At 36.5% G+C, this 21,426-nt stretch overlaps 1 protein-coding gene across 3 annotated transcripts; it reads right to left on the reverse strand.

Annotated features, from left to right (window-relative positions):
- Positions 1-900: 900 nt before the first annotated feature.
- On the reverse strand, positions 901-21,199 carry LOC128189963 (septin-5-like). 3 transcript variants are annotated; one of them, XM_052861804.1, is made up of 14 exons: positions 21,151-21,199; positions 17,956-18,053; positions 16,932-17,041; positions 5,554-5,647; positions 5,248-5,337; positions 4,699-4,822; positions 4,381-4,515; positions 3,769-3,886; positions 3,117-3,218; positions 2,934-3,030; positions 2,797-2,848; positions 2,482-2,586; positions 1,857-1,935; positions 901-1,398 (listed from the first exon to the last, which is right to left on the reverse strand). In XM_052861804.1, exons 2-14 carry the CDS (start codon positions 18,005-18,007, stop codon positions 1,318-1,320), a joined length of 1,239 nt encoding a protein of 412 aa, XP_052717764.1. In that variant the 5' UTR covers positions 18,008-18,053; positions 21,151-21,199; the 3' UTR covers positions 901-1,317. The 3 variants fall into 3 exon arrangements, with proteins under 3 accessions (XP_052717764.1, XP_052717763.1, XP_052717762.1); XM_052861803.1 differs by lacking the exon at positions 21,151-21,199 and having other exon boundaries at positions 17,956-18,056; XM_052861802.1 differs by lacking the exons at positions 16,932-17,041; positions 17,956-18,053; positions 21,151-21,199 and adding an exon at positions 8,540-9,891.
- Between the last annotated feature and the right edge of the window lie 227 nt (positions 21,200-21,426).

Genomic DNA, 21,426 nt, shown 5'->3' on the forward strand with positions numbered 1-21,426 from the left:
TCAGATCAAATCGTTTTAAAGTAAAAGACGAATCATGTGTCAATGGTTATTTGTCGTGTAGTTGAAATCATTCAGAATTTACTGTGACAGAATTCTATTTCATAGAACAGGGGACCTGCCAATAGACTATGATACCGAGGATAACGCATCTACAAGCTGAAAATAGTAACATGATTTGTGTATCCTACCGGCGGTCACTTTGTTTTCATTGCATCAGAAATCGAAATAAAACATCATAAAAATGTGTTTTGTTAAATAATAAATGGGATATAAGCTGTAATATTAAAATTAGCTGAAGGTTATCTTTTTTCTAATGAATGAAATGAAATATGATATAAATCTAAAAATATTTCTCAATATCAAAATAAAATTAAATTCCCCACAGCATTTTACCTTATGACCTGCAGGTCAATTGTCTCTTGCTTTTATTCCATAAGTATATTCAGCGATTCTCTCATTATGAACATTTGTTATTTAACATATCCAGTGAGGTCCTTCCTTTACTGGAAATATCATCAACGGTTATCACTTTTATACTGCCTTTAAAAAGATGACCATTGGGGAGGATGCAGTTGGCTTCTATTTACATAAGTAAAACTTCATTACCAAACATATGTAGAAGAGGGGATACCCCGCCCTTAAGTTACCATTGTGCTTGTCAGCTTCTATAAAGAAACATACTTCAAACAATTTTATGTGCGATGTATAAATTTTAAAATGTTAAATTTCAAATATAAGCCTGCTCCTTCTTATAACAAAACATGAATTAAACTTCATTTCTGTATTGTGTCAAAATCCAGACAAAATCCTTCCTAAATATTAAATGAAGTAGGATGATCTCTCTCTCTCTCTTTCTCTCTCTCTCTCCACACTTCTGAATCAAAGAAAGACAACTTCCTGTAAATGTCTAAAATTCATAATCAATTACATATTTATTTCCCTTGAATAATTAATGTATAAATGTACTAATTGTTTAAATAAAATGTACACTAAATGACAGTAGGAAGACTGTACACTATTCTGACATATGTTACGTTACATGCTTATACACGGAGCACATAGTGCTGCTTCACAGTCCACTGATTGCTAAAATGTACCAATCCTCTAGCCCATCAGCAGCACAGAGAAAGGCCTGAGGATTTTTAAAAAGTGTCTATGTACAGCCACAAATGTTTTTAGTCCTTTTAACGAATATGCAAGATGAAGAACACATTTGGAATGCTAGTTTAGTTCACTGAGTTATTTCCCTTGGTGGCTGATCACTCCCCCCTTCCTTTGTGGGTCCCCGTTCTTTGGTTGTTGCTCTATGTGATCGCACTAGGTCCCGTTGACCGGGGTCCGAGGGTTGGTCTGTAGCTGGGCCTGCATCTTGGCTAACATCTCCTGCATTCGTTGTATCTAGAAGAAACAAACGCTTCCAAACTTACATCAGCAATAAATTATTTGTATGAATTAAGGTGAAATGGGACACCTCCATGTTGTGACATATTATTAATCGAAATAAACAATAAAATCAAATGTAATTATTTAAGTAGTTTCTTTCTCAGTATTGTTACCTAACAGCGTAACGCAGTGGGTTCACTACGGATTTGTAAGTCATGAGTTCTTATTTCGCTGCCCTCTAAGTTTTGTCTTGTATTTTCAAAGAAACTTTTTCAATACCACATAAGTGATAAACAAGAAATGCAAAGGGAAGCAATTTTACATGTAATTTTGTTTCTTAGTTACAGTTGTGTCGAAATTGAGGAGAAAATGGAAACTATTTAGGATCAATACCGTTACAGTAGATCTACAAGAAGTTAATAGAATGGATCAGAACTCATCCACTCATAAGCTATGTAACTTTTGTGACATACCTCAGCATCTTTCTGAGCAATCAGATTGTCTGTGTCCTCCATTTTTCCAGGATTTAGCATGGACTCTCTCTTCAGTTTCCTTCAAAAATCCAAATTCGAGCATTCAATTTTGAGATGTGAAAAAAGATATGGAAATTTTGGTATGGAAATATATAATGATACATTTTCCTGTTTGTTTATTGGTGAAACCAATTAAAACCTATAAGAGTTTGTTGAAATTCATGAAATTTACATAAAAAGATTTTTTTTTAAAGTTTAACAATGAATTATACATCATTTACATTGTCAGATACTTGTTGGGTTTATTCAGTAAAGAATATGATCAGCATGAGTAAGTACTGTTCTAGTTTTAATGTTTAGCACTAGTATGTACTACTGTTGATTCCTTATTTTACGCAAGTACTTAATTCCACAATTCAGTCGTTTCCCATCAAATTGCGAGAGCATAAAATTGCGAATGCTGAATTTTTATCATAGTTTCATGTTGTTTACATATGTCCAAAATATAAAAGTGAGATTTTAAAATTCGCTTGATGTGCTTCTCGCGATTTTACGCGGATATTAATTCCTCGTGTTTAAATAGGAATCTACTGTATCTGACTTTATACAGGTGTGCAGGACTCACATTCTCTCCCGGGTCGACTGCTTCATCTGTTCCGCCAGGTGCTCCGCCCTGTAGTTCTCGTAATGGATGTCTGATGTAATGTCCTTCAGATCCTGCATGTGGGTGCTGTAATGGCATGGATAAAAGGATTCAAATGTCATTAATTCTAAGACATTACATTGTAATAACAACAAAGCATAAGCATAATGTATAATGAAAATAAAGCATGATTACAATATGGTAAAAGATTAAGTGCAATGTAATGAAGAATGACCTTGGCTTCAATGACCAATAAGCAAAGACTCATGTTCTAGCTCACTTTATGGCTGTACTAACCTGATCAACATCTGACGAAGCTTTACAAAATCACAATGAGCGGGATTCTCCACTGAAAGGAAACAAAAGTCTGTGTAAGGAACAGATCATGAGTTAATTACAGTCTCTTGAATATCGTTATTCACCGCCCCGCTCACCTTCCACGATTCCCCACTGGTACATGCGACCTCTGACCTTCTTGCCTGCTACCTCAACCACCGTGTTACTCCCAACCACCGCAAATGGTATGGCTGACTGCAAAAATAATTTTTTTTTAAAGTTACTCATCAAAGTACAGGCTTTATCTGGTGACCTTGATCTATGACCTTGGTGAGACTGACCTTCAACTCTCTATCCTGCTGCTTGAACTCCTCGTCTTCATCGCTGTCACACTCGGGGAACTTGTAAATGTTAATATGGTTCTCCTCGATTTGTTCCATGACCTATAAATAAAAATTAGATAAGAAAGATAACTCAGTATATCATACCCAATGAATAGAAATAACAGATCTAACAGAGAATATCACTTCCTCATCAATGAATATATGTTAGGATAATAGCAGAAGTCTTATGGGGAATTTCTCAAGTCTCATCTCAAGTAATTGATATACATGTATATATCTGTTTTAGATTTGTCTTTGTTACTAAAATCGGGACATCAATATGGTTAATGGTAACAATTAATATATTCAGTGATAAACTGTATAACCTTGTATTCACATATGGCAATTTTGTGAAAATGAACTAAATATGTTATGTTGTTTATTTGCACGGTCTTATAAGTTTTTAAAGCATACAGTAGCCATTTTGATTTGTTTTCTGCATCTTTAACTTTCAGATATAAAAATGAGACCACAAAAAATAGTGACAAAAAGCAGAATCATAACAGAAAATTGATAAGTGCTAGTGGTAATGTGACCAGCAACAAATTTTTTTCTGGCACTATGAGCTTGTTATTGAATCTGAATGGGTGACAAAGAGACCTGTCACTACCTTGTTCTTGAGGTGGGACCGCTCCTTTGGTGTCAGGGTGTCAGACTTGGCGATTAGTGGGATGATGTTGACTTTGTGGTGCAGCTTCTTCATCATAAATACATCGATTGGCTTCAACCTGCAAACATCATGTATAAGTATTGATAAAGTAAGGTAAATTGATACATGTAAGAATGATATAACAAATTATTAAGAAATTTAAAAATCAATTTAAAAAGTTCATTAGGATATGATCACATGATCAAATCCTTATATTTATGTTTGAAAAAGACAAATTGTTCAGAATTAATTGTTAAAATTACTGAGATTTTATGTTCACAATAATCCAACCAACAAGCGATAAGCGTATGCTATGATCTTTGTGACGTCATGTAAAATTTCAAACAGAATTGCTGTTTATTAGTTATATATGTATTTACATTTAAGAATGGCAAACCGTTCAAAATCATTAATATAACGATGATTTTATGTTTACAATATTGCAACCAGTCGAGCAAGTGTGTGCAGTTATCATTGTGAAGTCATGAAAAAGTTGATACAGAATTGAATATTTTTGCTATTCTATAGGTTCACATAAGGAAGCATATTTGTAGATGTAGATATGAAGATTACCCATGGCCGTATGGAGATATGAAGTACAAACAGCAGTGAACTCGACTATCCTGGATGTTTTTTCTGTTGACCCCGCTCTCAGCCTGGTAGTACTGCTCAAACTGTCGGTCCACGTAGTCAATGATTGGCTGCCATCTGTCAGAACGCAATCAGACATCTCAATTCATCTCTGTTTCACGTACCTTACAATTTTTTTTAGTACATATGTTTTACAAAACCATATCTCTTAACTCATTTGCTTTTAATAGCTTACGATTTCTCTTTATTTATGATTTTTTATGTAACTTTTGATTTCTTTTTACATGTAGCAAAGCTTACGATTTCTCTCCATTGAGCGCCTCGCTGAAGCCAGGCGTGTCCACCACAGAGAGACGAACTTTGACCCCTTTTTCCTCAATTTCTAGCTGCTTTCTCTCTATGTCCACTGTCTGCTCTGCATTGTCTGTAACAAAGAATGTTAACAATATGAAAGAGATCGAAGTTTACATACTATCTGAACAGGCTCTAATGAATCAATACCCCCTTAATTTTCAGTCTTTTCCCTTAGTCTGTTGCGTTGACATAAATGTACCAAAAAACAGGTTCAAGGCAATTGGTATAATAATGATCATTTTGCACAGAAACTTTTCAGTTGATTCTTTGCTTGATTAATGATGCACAAGTATACTTAAAGTGAAATGGCCAATCGGAGGAGCGGATCTATAAGTATATTAAAAGTGAAATGGCCAATCAGAGGAGCGGATTTTTAAGTATATTAAAAGTGAAATGGCCAACCGGATGAGCGGATCTATAAGTATATTTAAAAGTGAAATGGCCAACCGGAGGAGTGGATCTATTAGAATGGCCAATCGGAGGAGCAGATCTTACCCAGTATGTGGTTGGGGAACTTCCTGTCTTTGTATAGGTCGGTCAGAAATAGGCTGTTGATTAGTGTGGACTTCCCCAGCCCTGTCTCCCCTGGAAAGGTAAGTTAAAAATGGTCCATCAGTACTAACAAAATAACATCCATCTACTATCACAAGTCAAAACATGATCGACCTTCATCAGCGTATTATTTAGTCAAGTGTTGTCAAAAATACATAACTTGCATACCTTGATAAAATTAAATTTCTAATGCATATATAAAATATATTTAAAGTGTCTTTGTATTGATAAATGAAAATGGATTCTAACCTACAACCATAAAGGAAAACTCAAAACCCCGCTTGACTGCCTTTCTGTGTACCTGATCTGGTAGTGTGGCAAACCCAATGAATTCATCATCCTCCTGTAAATTCAAAATAATTGATATTAAAATCTTTTTTTTTTTTAAATTCAAGTGTAGGTCTTTCAGGCTTGAGCAAGAAAATAATTTAATTAATATTCATATTTTTACCATACTGATATTTCTTGAATAATCATTATGATTTTATGATCATAAAAAAGGGTTAATTAACCCAAACAACTGAAGATTGATTTGAACCTGCTTGTTAAACCTTTAAAGTTATGTACAACAGACAGGGAATTAACAGAGTTGTTACAAACTATAGAAAAAGACCTAGTGAATTCCTGTGGACTTTGGGATTAACCTATATTCAATTCACATCCACATAATCCCCATCTATGACTGGGTTGAATGCTGTCTGTCCCTCAACAGTGTCTACCCCCCTCCATAACTCTGAAGTACACGAAGCTTGTTTGTACGACAGAATTCTATACTGAGTATATATGTGGACTTATCTACAGACCCGTGTTGTGTTAAAGTGTTGATCTGTAAAATCTTTGGTTCAAAACAATTAAATTGACTGGAAAGATACAAATCAAATTCCTTTCCTAAAAATTTCACCTATCTAATGACAAATTTACCCAGAGAGGTATGTACACTGCGATCATAAATGTAGCTAGGGATAGCCAATCTCATACCTGATCCTGTCTACAAAACCCTTTATTTATCTAAAAAATACAGATACGATATTCAAAATGAAATTCTTTAAGTGTTGACAGGGTTCTTTCATTGTATCATCATCAAAAGGAGTGCCCCGTCATCGCTGGCTGACCTACGACCCCGGAGTTTCATTAAAGTGTCACCTATTGGCTGTAGTGTATGAACTACGGTAAACCCCTCATTACCTCCGGCACAAGATAAAAAACAAAATAACCAGGGTCTGATGAATGTTTGCCGAGGCTTCCTCTACACTATCATCTGATGATCATTCTTCTAGTGTTATAAAGTTTACATATACTAACTCTAGATCAACCAAATAAACTAAATTAAACCTGTTCAATATATGAAAATTGTTCAAACTTATTAAAAATTGTATTTTTAAAAACCAGGAAGCGACATATTCTGATTTTGCTAAATATCTGTGTCCTGAATTTTCATCAAACCATACACACAAACCGTACATGCATGTACCTACAAAACTGTTGCACTGAGTAAATTCATTTACTCTGGCTAGTTTGTCATCAAACTTTGTGCAGATTATGAGCATTAATTCTGCTGTTAACCTCTAACATATTCATTTTAATTTTATATACAGCACAAATATTTTAGATCTTTGATATTTTAGACTGCATCTATTGTATATACACCGACCAGGCCATTTATTTCTGGCATTACTTTGTTAATCTGGTAGCTGATTCAGGCTAAATTTTCACTCAATACTGGCTGTTTCAGTGGTATATAGGGAGCAGTTATTGCCCATATACAAATTTGACACCTCCCTCACATTCCAGAGACCCTGAGCAGTGGTCCCAGCTAGGACAACTACACAGAGCTATTGTACTGGTCCCCATTAAAGTAGTCCCTGGCCTTGTCGCATTGACAGGCCTTGTATCGGTGGTAATTACAGCTGCTACTGGACTCTGGATATAAAACTGTCGCTGTTCCTACTCCAAATACTAAAGGGGACGATAATTACAGCAATCGTCATAGCAACAGACTGATTCCTTAATTCTTCTCGTTCAAGTCTTAATCCATCTCTAACTGGCTTTTAATGCCATTCATTATCTACTGTGTTGTTATATTATCTCTATATCATATTTTGACCTTTTGACCTTGTAACATTAGCCAAAGTCATGACTGACTTTAATCCGCTACACTGCTAGATTCCAGAGGTGGGAAATTTTTTTTACATCCAACTGTAACATGAAATTAGGATATCATTTTTACAACAATAAATAAAATGGCTAGCTGCCACAACATCCAGGTCTGGAATCCAGTAACTAGATGCCAGGGAGTGTTGAGTGGGTTGTGTGTCTCAAGGTCACCTTCACATCGGTCCACCCCGGCTAGAAACGTCTGATTTCTAGGCTAGAGACATGTCAGAAATTTTATCTGATAATTCTTTTCTAAATATGCACAAATAACTCTGAAATCTTATGAAAAAATCACAAATACAGTAATTCTTAGATAGATAAAAGAGGAAGTTCAAAACACACAAATTTATCAAAGGATTTGGTGCTTTGAAATAAGTGACAAAAACATGGTAGGTAATTGGTGGCTATAATTAGGTCACTCATCTTAGTAATGACCAGTAGGTGTTAAGCTGTCATGTTTGATGGACTGGTGGAATTCTGATCAAAATAGGCAGTGGGGCCCTGAAGTCTGGCCATGCTAGTCTGCCAGAGTTCCCAGTACTCTGTGTCACCCATCACCAATGATTGACCACTGTTCTATGGTGTTTACCTGTAATTAATACTGATTCACACCTGGAAAATGCAATTCTGCCAACAGTTTTATCACTGACCACACAAAGTTTACCTTAAAGGGCTCTTTTAAGTTATAAACACAAAATCAGCACAGATGGGAGACTTCATCATTTTAAACTGTTGCTTTAAGCCCAAGATAATCGTAAGATGATGTCTTTATCAAATAATTCATAATTGAAACAGCCCAATTTTATCTTGTATAGCCTACAGCAATCTTGGCTCAGATAAAAACTGGTTTCATTCTGGCTGTGTGGGGCAGTACTAGTCAAATACAGTACATCATATAAGTGCAAAATAATGATGAAACTATTGTAAGAAAATACACAGTCACGTTTTTATATTGGGACACCTTCTGGTAACTCTTCTGTCAAATGATATCAGCTCTCAATGAGTAAGAACTTTGATGAGGTAAACTGCTTGGTAAGAGCACTGCCTTAGAACTGACTTAACTGCTAGGGAGTACACTCACCACTTTCTTTGGTTCCAGAGAGATTCGTCTGGTCAGACGCCGCTCACGTTTTGTTTCTTTTGTCCCCGTCTCCTTGACTGCATCCGTCTCCCCAGACTCCCGCGCTACCACGGTCAGTGGTTTACGCCCTGCACTGGAAGAACTGCTGCTTCTTCTTGGGGGACGAACAGGGGACATAACTGAACCATCCCCTACCCCAGCACCTTCAACAGACCGATCCACTGACCTTGACCCCAAATCAGTGGCCCCAAATGACCTTGATGCTGTGAGTTGTCTTTCCTGCACTATTTTAACTTCCTCCTCTACGACTTTTGCTGGGTAGTTCTGATTAAGGTCTTTATCACTCTGTCCAGAAGGAGACGGCAGTCCTTCACACTGAGATTCCCTCTCCCCTGATGAGGTTATAGCGGTGGTTGGGGTATCTGAGGCAGGTTGTGTGTTGCTAGTCTTTGGTGTGTCATACAGTGGGTCTGTGGGGGACAGAGACAGGGGTGAGGTGGGGTAGACTTGGGACCGCGGTCTGTCGTAGATTCGACGCCCCCTCTCCTCCTCATGGTGGTGGACCCCGTTCTCTCTGTGGTGCCGACCTATGATTGGCTGGGCAGAGTATTTGACCCCTGAACTCGTCTCATACCGCCCAAGACTGTGGATCTTGGACTCGCTGCCCGCCTGGTCATTCGGAAGCTGAGTGGATCCAATTGGTGAATGCGACCAGCGGTTCTTAGAGATGTCATTGCTCAAGAGTTTCCGAGGTCGTAGGATGGAGGCTGCTGAGGGATCAGACTTGGTAGGGTTGGGACTAGGCTTCAGTGAGGAGGTACTCAGCGAAAACTTGAAGGGACTGCGGAACTTCCTCTGGTTACTGCTGCCTTCCATGGCAAGGAGAAAGAAGTTTATTTACAACAGATTGTCCTATGTTGACATTCCTTCCACAATCAGAATTTAATTAAAACTGGTCCTCCATAGCTACTCCATTAAAGCCATATTAAACTCTTCAACACCACAGAACAAATTTCTTCAGCTGTCTTTCCTCACATTTTCCAGATTCATATCACAGGAGATATTTCTATCCAATTTTGTAAGAAGAGTCTCAGGTGTATGCAGTCTCTATAAGGAGGAACCTCTCTGTTCACATTACCATCAGCCCTGAGCATTCACTGAACACACGGTACATGCATACATAACTGCTGGAGTGGCTGAGGCGGTAGAATGGTCACAGTCCGGCGGTCGGCTACAATCCGTTCCACGGTCCGATCGTCCGACCTGAATGAGCCTCTGTGTTGTAGATCAGTACCATGTCATCGGTATTAAGACTTCTAATGATGCCCGCAGATAAACTACTACAAGCCAGGCCTCATTTACCTGTACACAGACCGGTCCATGTTTTTACCTATGTTATATACGTCTTATGGCACATTCCATTTTTATTAGATCAGAGTAAAAAGGTAATGTTGCAGTTTTTTGCATAATCACTGTTTACATGCGGTAATTTGCATACTTGGCCACATACAGATGTACGATGTATTAATGTATTTTTTACCAGCGCATTTTACTATATGGAGACAGTTTTGAATTTACAAAACTTTAACTTTCCGTAATATTTTGCCTATTGCAAAATTGACTTTAAACCAGGAAAATTATCCACAGAGAAGTGTGAATAAAATGTCACAAATACCAGTTTTTCTTCTAATATTTTTTTTTTATTTCAAAGAAAATATCTTTTTAATCCCACCTCAGTTCACAAGAGGAAGCTTTTTCAAACGTAAAACTTCAAACTGCTTCATTTTTATTTCCCTCAATGTCCCACCGTGACTAAATACATGTACCTGTAGGAGCGAAGAGCCCCCGTGAGACATGTACATTACCATGACAATAATGATATTATCTCAGATTATATCAATTTTTAATGACAGCAGACATTTGTGGGGAGCGAGGTGTGCTCTTTTTCCTGGGGTACATGTTCATTCTGTGTGGAAGATTGCCATCAGTGAGAAACTAAATCAATTCTTTTCTGAAATGATTGCCCATTATCTCGTTATGTGATAAGAAAACAGAATATTTTGGTGTAGATTTTTATTCTCATTGTACTTTGCTTTACTTTTTTCCCACTACATAAAAACAATCTTATTTTTCCTGAAGATTATATTTGTTTAAAACAAAGTTCTTTTATATTTTATAAAAAAGTCTGCAGGCATTGTTGAGATAACCAGACTTATTATGCATGCTCTTACAGAATTGTCCTCCAGTGCTTAGCTCAATAAGCGTCTTTTCAATCTGTAAAGGATGCCAAAGTTTTTTCAAAACACAAGATACTTGGAGCATGTAAACATAAACAAATACCTGTCTTACACAGGTGTGAACAGACCCGGTGACGGCCCATGCCCCCTGGCTGCCTACCTGGTCACTGGTACAGGGTCGACCTCATTCTTTGGGGAGAAATACACCAGCGGTGTTGGGGATGGGTCACTCAGGACTCTGTACTATGGCTCCCTGCTAAGAGAGACTATGGGCCTGACCTCAACCAAAAACAAGTACCTGTTTGCACAATGAGATGGCGAACACAGGGACCTACATACAGGTCCAAGATCTCTGGATTATAACAGTCTCTTGCTCCATTTAAAGATCCCAATACACACACCCCGATCTTCCTTTTGTGTTTGGCCACCTGCTTACAACATGATACAATTACAGTGTCTGATGAATGAACTGAACAGAATCATTTGAAAAACTGTATTATGTTGCTGTATTGGTGTTAATAACTATATACAGTTGTTGTGGGAAGCTTAAACACTATTGATCTCAGCATCATCGCTAAATGACGGAATTTGTCGGGAAGCCCAAGTATTTGGCATCTTCTGTCAGTCAGTTAAGTAAACATTAAACAAATCCTTGCTATGAGACTGACTGACTACTGAAGGCCATTACAATGAGGGACCATTACCGTGGGCTGACCTTACATCACACAGTCTCTGTACAGATGGAATCTCGTGATCCTCGGAGATAGGTCCAGTCCATCAGCTTGTACAATCAGATAATACCACCCAAACATTGCGTACAAGTCTGTCAGATGATACCACCCAAATAACATGTACTTATATCAGGTCCATTAGACACGCAGTCAGATCAGTCCGTCAGGGTTACACCATACAACCGTAATACAACTGTATGATCCAAGACCTGATCCCGTCAATGTAAACAAACCACAGACCACTCTATCCACCTGATTCCAGATATTAGACAATGGTTACATGGCAATATTTCACAAGATTAAGAGACATCACCAGATCTCCTTGAAACAGTGACTGATAGAATGAAGACTTGTATGAAATGTACTCACGGATCTAAACATCACAGACAGCAGCCTCCTTCCCACACACACCGGCGGGCTCCGACAGAGAGGAAGTCTCGAGCCGTGATCTGTATTGATTTGTGATGAGAGCAGATCAATATCTGGCCAGGACTTTCACAGAACATGTATTCTCTGGTATTGATCTCTCGCAAAAAACACAGCGACACTTAGCTCCTCACATCTGTAGAGAGCTTGGAGGGGACTATATCAGATGATGAGGAGATTAATGAGGAATGAGGACACTATTTGTGTGGTCCTCACAGACAATACTGACAAACTGTACTATCAAGGTACTAAGACTTAGTTTTTACTTCACATATTTGATGTCTGAAAAAGCTGCGAGGCAAAAACTGACTCTGTAGAAGTCATCTCATTTATCATCGAGTTAATGAAGGTGGCTCTGGTCCTGTAAGCGAGGAATTCTACATGTAGTGGGTCCTCCCCTGCCCCTAGAGGAGGTTGTATTCAGTGCTTCAATGGTTGTTAAATCATTAGTGACTTTAGAACACCAGTGACCCTATGGGTCGATTATTGATTTTATCCAGTGTTAGACCAGGCCAAGGGATTACAGAGATAGATACTGTTTATTCTTGTGTAATTTACATAAACAAGTCATTCCAAACACAAGCACACATACATATCTCTTAACTTACAGTCTTAATTGGTTTTCCTTTTTTTTGGGGGGGGGGGGAGAAGAGGAAAATGAGAATTTGTTGCATGGTTTAATTCATTTAAATTCATGTACCAATACTTAATTATGTGCATGTTTTACAAGGACACTTAAGATATGCTCAATAAGATGTTTTCAGTAAGTCAATTTCCCATCCAACCACGAGATTAAAGAGATCCAGTGAACTGTGTACCGAGGACAAATCCTGGGTCAATGTTTGGATTAACATCCCTATCTCCTGAGTCTGTTTGTTCCTCTAAAGGGAAGCCCCTCCCGGCTAGAGCTACCTGTCTTTCCCGATAAGGGCACCTGACTAATTTACAGTAACAGCTACCAATGCCAGGTACACAGGTGCCCTGTCAAGCCTGACAAACAAGGACATTAGTTCTAATCAGTTTCCAAAAAACCGAATAATCAATTTACAAGCACTTTGGATATATTGTAGAAAAAATAAATTTTTGTTTCCTGTCCAACAAATTGAAAGCATAAACAATTTGTTCCTGTTTAACAATAAAAAATTATGCTAAGTTCATAAGACAAATGTTTGTATAAAATCCAGTAATAATCAGATGATGAGAGTGAGAGAGAGAGAGAGAGAGATTATCAAGGGAAATAACTCTCAAAGCATCTTAGACTTACTTTTAGATGACGGACTGCTCTATTCATGATAAGTATACCCACACGTTTAAAAAATTAGCCCAAATGTTAAGAACAGACCACGTTAATAAGAGGAGCTCACAGACCACTCAAATCATTAGAATACCCATATTTATTCCCCATTCTTTAATTTAAAACCTCATCACAACATAACTTTGAATAGACTGTCACATTTAACTAATTCGGCTCATTATTAATGACATTTTTCTTAATTAACAAGACAATTTAATAAACAGATCTTGACAAGGCTTGAAATTCCAGGTGGTAAAGCTCCACATCAGTGATCAAACCCAAGTCAATACCCCTGAACTCTGGCTGGTTGTTATTAGCACTAACTTGTCTCCACCAAGCAAACTAACTGTCTATCTTTCTGTTAGTATGTCTGTATGTTTGTCTGTCTGTTGGTCTGTCTGTTTTTTGTCTGCTGACCCTCAAAAATGTCCAGGCCAAATTAGAAATGAAATCTATTTGATATTCCTCTGCATGTGTCAGAATGTCATTAAGCACCCATGACATCAGCTTGTGCGATGTAATGTTACTTACAGATTGCTTGTCCTCAGAGTCATGTGACGTAATGTTACTTACGGATTGCTTGTCCTCAGAGTCGTGTGATGTATTGTTACTTACAGATTGTTTGTCCTCAGAGTCGTGCGATGTAATGTTACTTACAGATTGTTTGTCCTAAGAGTTGTGCGATGTAATGTTACTTACAGATTGTTTGTCCTCAGAGTCTTGCGATGTAATGTTATTTACAGATTGTTTGTCCTCAGAGTTGTGCGATGTAATAATATGTTTTATGGTGTGACCGTTGGGGCGAGCGCAGAAGGAACCAAACATCTCTCAACATTGTTAAATGCAACTTTAACCTGATGACATGTTTTATCACAATGAATTGCTTGTCTGAGTGTGTAATTTCCCATTTTGTTCCTTGTTGTTATTTTCCTCTGTATCACCAATTCATTTATTTGTATGCTATATAGAAGACATTTCTAAAATAACTTTTTGTCACCTACCTCACTCATGAATCAATATGACAGTCAGCCGAAGAGTCACCATTAACACTGATACTGAGTACTTACTACACGTTACACCCAGTGCATATGCTTGATCCACCTCTAAATTGACACCCCTCGAAAACCATTGTCAACCTCCGCTTCGCGTCGGTTGACAATGGTTAAATTGCGCAAAGTCTCTGTGACGTCATATTTAACTTTCTTTTGCGCTCGACAGTTCTCGTAAATTGTCGGAAAAATTTGAGAAAGGAAATGACGTCATATGTCAACAAAAGTTCAGATAAGTACAGTTTTTTTTACATCAGAATATTTGTTGTTTACTTTAGTGTTTTTAAAGGATTTTTTGTTGTTATAAATGAAATAGATGTATACGATTAAGAGGTAAGAATTTTCCTTAAAAACGCTTCCTGTTCCACCATGTTGCTATGCACTGCAAAGGATTATTGGGATATATAGAACCTTTTCACGTGGCCTCATAAAATTTTCTTTGAACAATGTGCAGATTTCAACTCGAATTTTCTCCGCTCGTACACGTTGTCTATGGAGCTCGCTATGCGAGCGGCGCTTCGCTGCGCTCGCTATTACTTACAGATTGCTTGTCCTCAGAGTTGTGCGATGTAATGTTACTTACAGATTGCTTGTCCTTAGAGTTGTGTGATGTAATGTTACTTACAGATTGTTTGTCCTCAGAGTTGTGCGATGTAAATATTACTAACAGATTGCTTGTCCTCAGAGTTGTGCGATGTAATGTTACTTACAGATTGCTTGTCCTTAGAGTCGTGTGATGAAATGTTACTTACAGATTGCTTGTCCTCAGAGTTGTGTGATGTATTGTTACTTACAGATTGCTTGTCCTCAGAGTTGTGCGATGTAATGTTACTTACAGATTGTTTGTCCTCAGAGGTGTGTGATGAAATGTTACTTACAGATTGCTTGTCCTCAGAGTTGTGTGATGTATTGTTACTTACAGATTGTTTGTCCTCAGAGTTGTGTGATGTAAATATTACTTACAGATTGTTTGTCCTCAGAGTTGTGTGATGTAATGTTACTTACAGATTGCTTGTCCTCAGAGTTGTGCGATGTAATGTTACTTGCAGATTGCTTGTCCTCAGAGTTGTGCGATGTAAATATTACTTACAGATTGTTTGTCCTCAGAGTCGTAAGATGTAATATTACTTACAGATTGTTTGTCCTCAGAGTTGTGCAATGTTATGTTACCTACAGATTGTTTGTCCTCAGAGTTGTGCGATGTAAATATTACTAACAGATTGCTTGTCCTCAGAGTTGTGCGATGTAATGTTACTTACAGATTGCTTGTCCTTAGAGTTGTGTGATGTAATGTTACTTACAGATTGTTTGTCCTCAGAGTTGTGCGATGTAATGTTACTTACAGATTGTTTGTCCTCAGAGTTGTGCGATGTAATGTTACTTACAGATTGCTTGTCCTCAGAGTTGTGCAATGTAATGTTACCTACAGATTGTTTGTCCTCAGAGTTGTGCGATGTAATGTTACTTACAGATTGCTTGTCCTCAGAGTTGTGCGATGTAAATATTACATACAGATTGTTTGTCCTCAGAGTTGTGTGATGTAATGTTACTTACAGATTGTTTGTCCTCAGAGTCGTAAGATGTAATATTACTTACAGATTGTTTGTCCTCAGAGTTGTGCAATGTTATGTTACCTACAGATTGTTTGTCCTCAGAGTTGTGCAATGTAAATATTACTAACAGATTGCTTGTCCTCAGAGTTGTGCGATGTAATGTTACTTACAGATTGCTTGTCCTCAGAGTTGTGCAATGTAATGTTACCTACAGATTGTTTGTCCTCAGAGTTGTGCGATGTAATGTTACTTACAGATTGCTTGTCCTCAGAGTTGTGCGATGTAAATATTACTTACAGATTGTTTGTCCTCAGAAATGTGTGATGTAATGTTACTTACAGATTGCTTGTCCTCAGAGTTGTGCGATGTAAATATTACTTACAGATTGCTTGTCCTCAGAGTTGTGCGATGTAAATATTACTTACAGATTGTTTGTCCTCAGAGTCGTAAGATGTAATATTACTTACAGATTGTTTGTCCTCAGAGTTGTGCAATGTAATGTTACCTACAGATTGTTTGTCCTCAGAGTTGTGTGATGTAATGTTACTTACAGATTGCTTGTCCTAAGAGTTGTGCGATGTAAATATTACTTACAGATTGTTTGTCCTCAGAGTTGTGCGATGTAATATTACTTACAGATTGTTTGTCCTCAGAGTTGTGCGATGTAAATATTACTTACAGATTGTTTGTCCTCAGAGTTGTGCGATGTAATATTACTTACAGATTGCTCGTCCTCAGAGTTGTGCGCTGTAATATTACTTACAGATTGTTTGTCCTCAGAGTCGTGTGATGTGAATATTACTTACAGATTGTTTGTCCTCAGAGTTGTGCGATGTAATATTACTTACAGATTGTTTGTCCTCAGAGTCGTGTGATGTAAATATTACTTACAGATTGCTTGTCCTCAGAGTTGTGCGATGTAATATTACTTACAGATTGTTTGTCCTAAGAGTTGTGCGATGTAATATTACTTACAGATTGTTTGTCCTCAGAGTTGTGCGATGTAATATTACTTACAGATTGCTTGTCCTCAGAGTTGTGCGATGTAATATTACTTACAGATTGCTTGTCCTCAGAGTCGTGCGATGTAAATGTTACTTACAGATTGCTTGTCCTCCTCCAGTCTGGACAGCCCCGCATTGATGACCGTGTTGCTCTGCTTCACCTGTCTGTCAGCCATTTCTGCCCGTCGTGATACGCTGCGAGCAGGTTCTACAATATATGACGGTTCTGGTAAGAGGTGTAATAAGGGGATGGCTAATTAATTGACAGAGTCTAACATAGAGAGCAATATGGTACTTTGTATACTACAACTCCATTCAATTTATTTATCAATTAATCGAGACCCTTAAAGGGCAACAAATATACAATCACTGCATGTTTTGTATTGTTTGATTAATCATTTGGAAAATGCCTCTGACCAGTTTCCATTTTGAATTCATATTTTAACTATTAAAGTCCTCTGAAAAGGCTGAGAAAACTACTTTTAATTGGCGTAATTGTGCATAAGACGATTTATAAGCTAGTGCAATTGTTATTTTGATGCCAAAGAAATGACTTCTAATCACAACATTTTTGATGAAAACTTTTATTATACAAAAGTAGATGCCTATGATAAAAGACTCTTGCAAATGTAAACATTACCAAATGAACTAAAATGTTGGAATGTACATGTAATATGGTATTATAAATGACAATTTCATTCATGTATTTTTAGTGGAAATGTTTTACTTATTAAAAAGCTCCTACTTTATTTTTTTTTTTTTTGCTTCATTTTATTCAGTTTAGCAAAATTCTGAACACAAGTCAAATGCTGATTATTTTTTTGACAATTCCAACACAGGCATCATAAACAAATATCTGATGCATTAATCTGAGACTGAATCAAACTAAAAGTAGAGTTCAAAGTAATTAAATTTACTGTCAGCTGTTTTGATTGCAGGAAACAGTAGCTAGTCAATATTTGTGGGTGCACTGATAAGGAATTGAACAATCAGCATGAAGCATAAAGTAAATATGCTGACAGATGCAGCATGCAATGGCGGAGATTGCCAGAGCTCCCATAAAACTGCAAACCGATGCTTGAGAAATTTCAACAGAAGTATAATTAATTAAAATAAAATTACCTTGCTCTCGAAAGTGACTAAACTTGGGGTTCGCCATTAGGTTTTTAAACATTGTGGTATTCTGAATCTATTTCCCTCTTAAATGGTTACCATACTTCCTGCTAACACAAAACAGAAATAAATAATATTTCCTCAATTAAAAATCAATAATGCAAAAGGAAATTGATAAGCGGTGAGAACTTGAGACAATTCGCATCTCTTCAATGATTGTGATGGTCAGAGGAACTCTTGAGTTGACAATGTGATGAACGACCCGTGTATGACTCCATTATACACTGACAAGTTCAGATAATCACCCATCTCTCCTGTGAATGGGCTGAGCATCTCATTCTCTCAGTTCTATTAGATACAATGTATTGAATTGTCTTATAATTGTAAAAATGTATTTTAGATCCTTCAAATAATACAATAATTATAATAAATATTATAGCTGAGAAGATTTTCAAACCCGACAGGATGCAGTTAAAAGATGAAACCTTTGAAACTTTGATGATCATAAAGTGCAACAGCAATCTTGTATAAGTCATTAAATTTAAAACTGATAGTGAACATGAACCTGTAGATGGGTTAAAGGGTGTTTTATAAATGAAACATTTGTAAAAACTCTTTATTTATCTTTTAAATTTAAAAAAAAACAACTTATTATTGTCATGACTTTTCACAAAGTAATGGTATTGGTAATGCATTACTTTATTCATGTAATGGTAATGTAATGCATTTATTTACTACAAGAAATAAAGTAATGGTAATGGTAATTCAATGCCCAAATTCATGAAGTAATGGTAATGTAATGCATTACTTTACAATGTAATTCGCCCCAAGCCTGCCTGCAATGCATATCCTCTGCTAATTTCATCATTGAATTTAACACACACATATAAACAATGCATTAAAAAAAAATAACTTGGGAGCATTTTCTCAAGACCAATTTATCATTAAGTCTGAAAGCTTTCAATCAAAGGTTATGCCAGGTATTGGTTCATTAACATTGAAATTAAGCCAGATGCACAGAGTTTTGTGAAATCTTACCTTTTGTCCTATGAAGTGGTACTAAAGTGACATTTATTCTAATCAAAGCTAACTTAAACATATCAAATTCTTTGTACTGAACAGAAGCTTTAAGGTAAAAAGACCATATTTTTGCAGGTTAAATGCTAATCAATCAATTACCTTTTTGATTTTTTCATTATAATTTAATATTTTATCGTATCAACTATCATACCATATTGTATCATACCGTATAATCACAGGAACATTAATAAATTATGAACATACAAGTGTCAAAGAAGCCAACTTTATACATAGAGTGTACTATCCATAATAGATTTGCTAAACATCTTGATCCTTTTCGTTTTTGTGAAAATACAGGTCAAATTCAGCATTCACGGGATATTAGACCTGCACTTAAAACTAGGAAGTATTCATTTAAGTCCTTGTCTAAGCAAGGAAGACCCTTGTTCCCATATGGATCAATCAACCATTTTTTTAAATCTAAGTTTTTTGAGTAAACCTGCTTCTAAACTTTAACCTTATCAATAGTTTAGAAAATATAGGTCAAATACAGCATCTGAAACATATTTCTATAGAAGCATGACTCCTGGTTAGGTTCAAATATGTTCTATACATTCTGCAAAATGAAGCCAACTCTAAGTACTTGTTTGATTACCTCAAAATAATAAGATAGAAATCATTTGAAGCACAAATGATGTCTCATCCTTACGTTGGGTTTGGAGTGTTCCCTTTCCTTAACTTTTTTACTGTTCATTCGTCCAAAATATACTGTGACAGGCCATGCAAGTAGAAGTATGGTTGGTATGATGTATCAACATCACTGCACGTTTTGTACAAATAGGAACTTGATGCTTGGAAAGGAGACATTTTTCCAAAACTTTTACCTGCTTATTCTTTAATCAGCTCCTAAACTTTAATTCATTACAAATATTTTTACCTGATCCTTAAACTTTAACCTGCTCCTAAGCTTTAACCTGCTTCTAAAACTTTAACCACCTCTAAAACATTAACTTGTTCCTTAAACTTTAAAATGCACCTTAAACTTAAACCTGCTCCAAAAACTTTAACCTGCTCGAAAAATTTAAATCTGTCTCTAAAACTTAAATCTGATCCTAATACTTTCACCTGCTCCAAAAAATTTAACCTGTTCCAAAAACTTAAACCTGGTCCTGATACTTTTACTTGCTCCTAAAACTTAAAACTGCTCCTATTACTTTAAAGGGGCATGGTCACGATTTTGGTGAAATTTCATATTTCCGTTTTTATTACATGTATTTACAATGCTTTAGGAATGCATTTCTAATGACAAAATAAAATTTGGGTGCCAGTCGATGAATTTTAACCAAGATACAGGGCTCACTATTCTTCGTCATGTAAACAAGGCGCATGCCCTGTTTTTGTTTATATTGGTTCAATACACCAGTAAAAAGTCTTTTTCAAGCTGATTTGTCTATCTTCTTATTCATTTTAAGCATAAATAAACAGTTCCTAACTATTAACACATTCATTTGAGGTCTAAAACTGGAATTTTCACTCCAACATTCAAAATGTAATAAAAGCTTAATATGTTTACAAAGTGAAGAATTGTAAGCTCTGTAACTTGCTTATTACTTAACAAATGACACTTAAATTTTAGTTGCTTATTAAAAATGCCATACTGAAGCATTGTAAACATTAAAATCGAAAAAAATAATTCTCTACCAAAATCCTGACCATGCCCCTTTAACCATCTCCTAAACTTTAACCCACTAATATTACTTTCACTTGCCCCTAAGCCCCAAATAAAATTCTCCTGCTTCAAAAGGCCTGAATTGGTTATGCATCAAGAAAATGTAGCACCTGAACAGAATCATTTGGAAATTGAAAAAAATTAGGTCTGTGATATTTATGCTTATATCACCCCCCCCCCCCCCCCATATTATGGGGGTGATTTGAAAACAGCATGTTTTTAAAAGACGATATGCATGTAACATATGCAACCCTCCCCTTCAATAGACATATTGTTTCACACTGATAATACCATACCATGCATAGCTCTTGGATGAAAATGGGTTCAACACTTTGGTTGATCTAGCTGGTCTTATTGAGTGAATTTAATCCACAGAAAACAGAAGACCTGACCCTGGTCTGGTCACATTACAACTTGATCATTCTTAAAAATGAAAACTTATACAAGATACCTACCTCAATACAATGGACTTACAATGGGGTGGGCCTCATGGGTCGAACTGCAGTGTTTAGGTTCCATTACCTCAGCACCTGTAATCATACAAAAACTGGTCTGAAAGTTATCTGCCTTAATTGTAACTGATCCGTGTGCTAGATCTATTTCTGTGTTGTTCTGTTTTAGATGTTGTTTGAGATTTTTTTGCATTTGGTAAAAAAAAAATTCTTTTTCTCTTTCTCAATTTAATTTCCACCTATGTTATATGAGTATGACATTTTTAAATAAAGTACTGC

Source organism: Crassostrea angulata, chromosome 6 (assembly GCF_025612915.1).
Source record: "Crassostrea angulata isolate pt1a10 chromosome 6, ASM2561291v2, whole genome shotgun sequence".
NCBI classification, from domain to species: domain Eukaryota; kingdom Metazoa; phylum Mollusca; class Bivalvia; order Ostreida; family Ostreidae; genus Magallana; species Magallana angulata.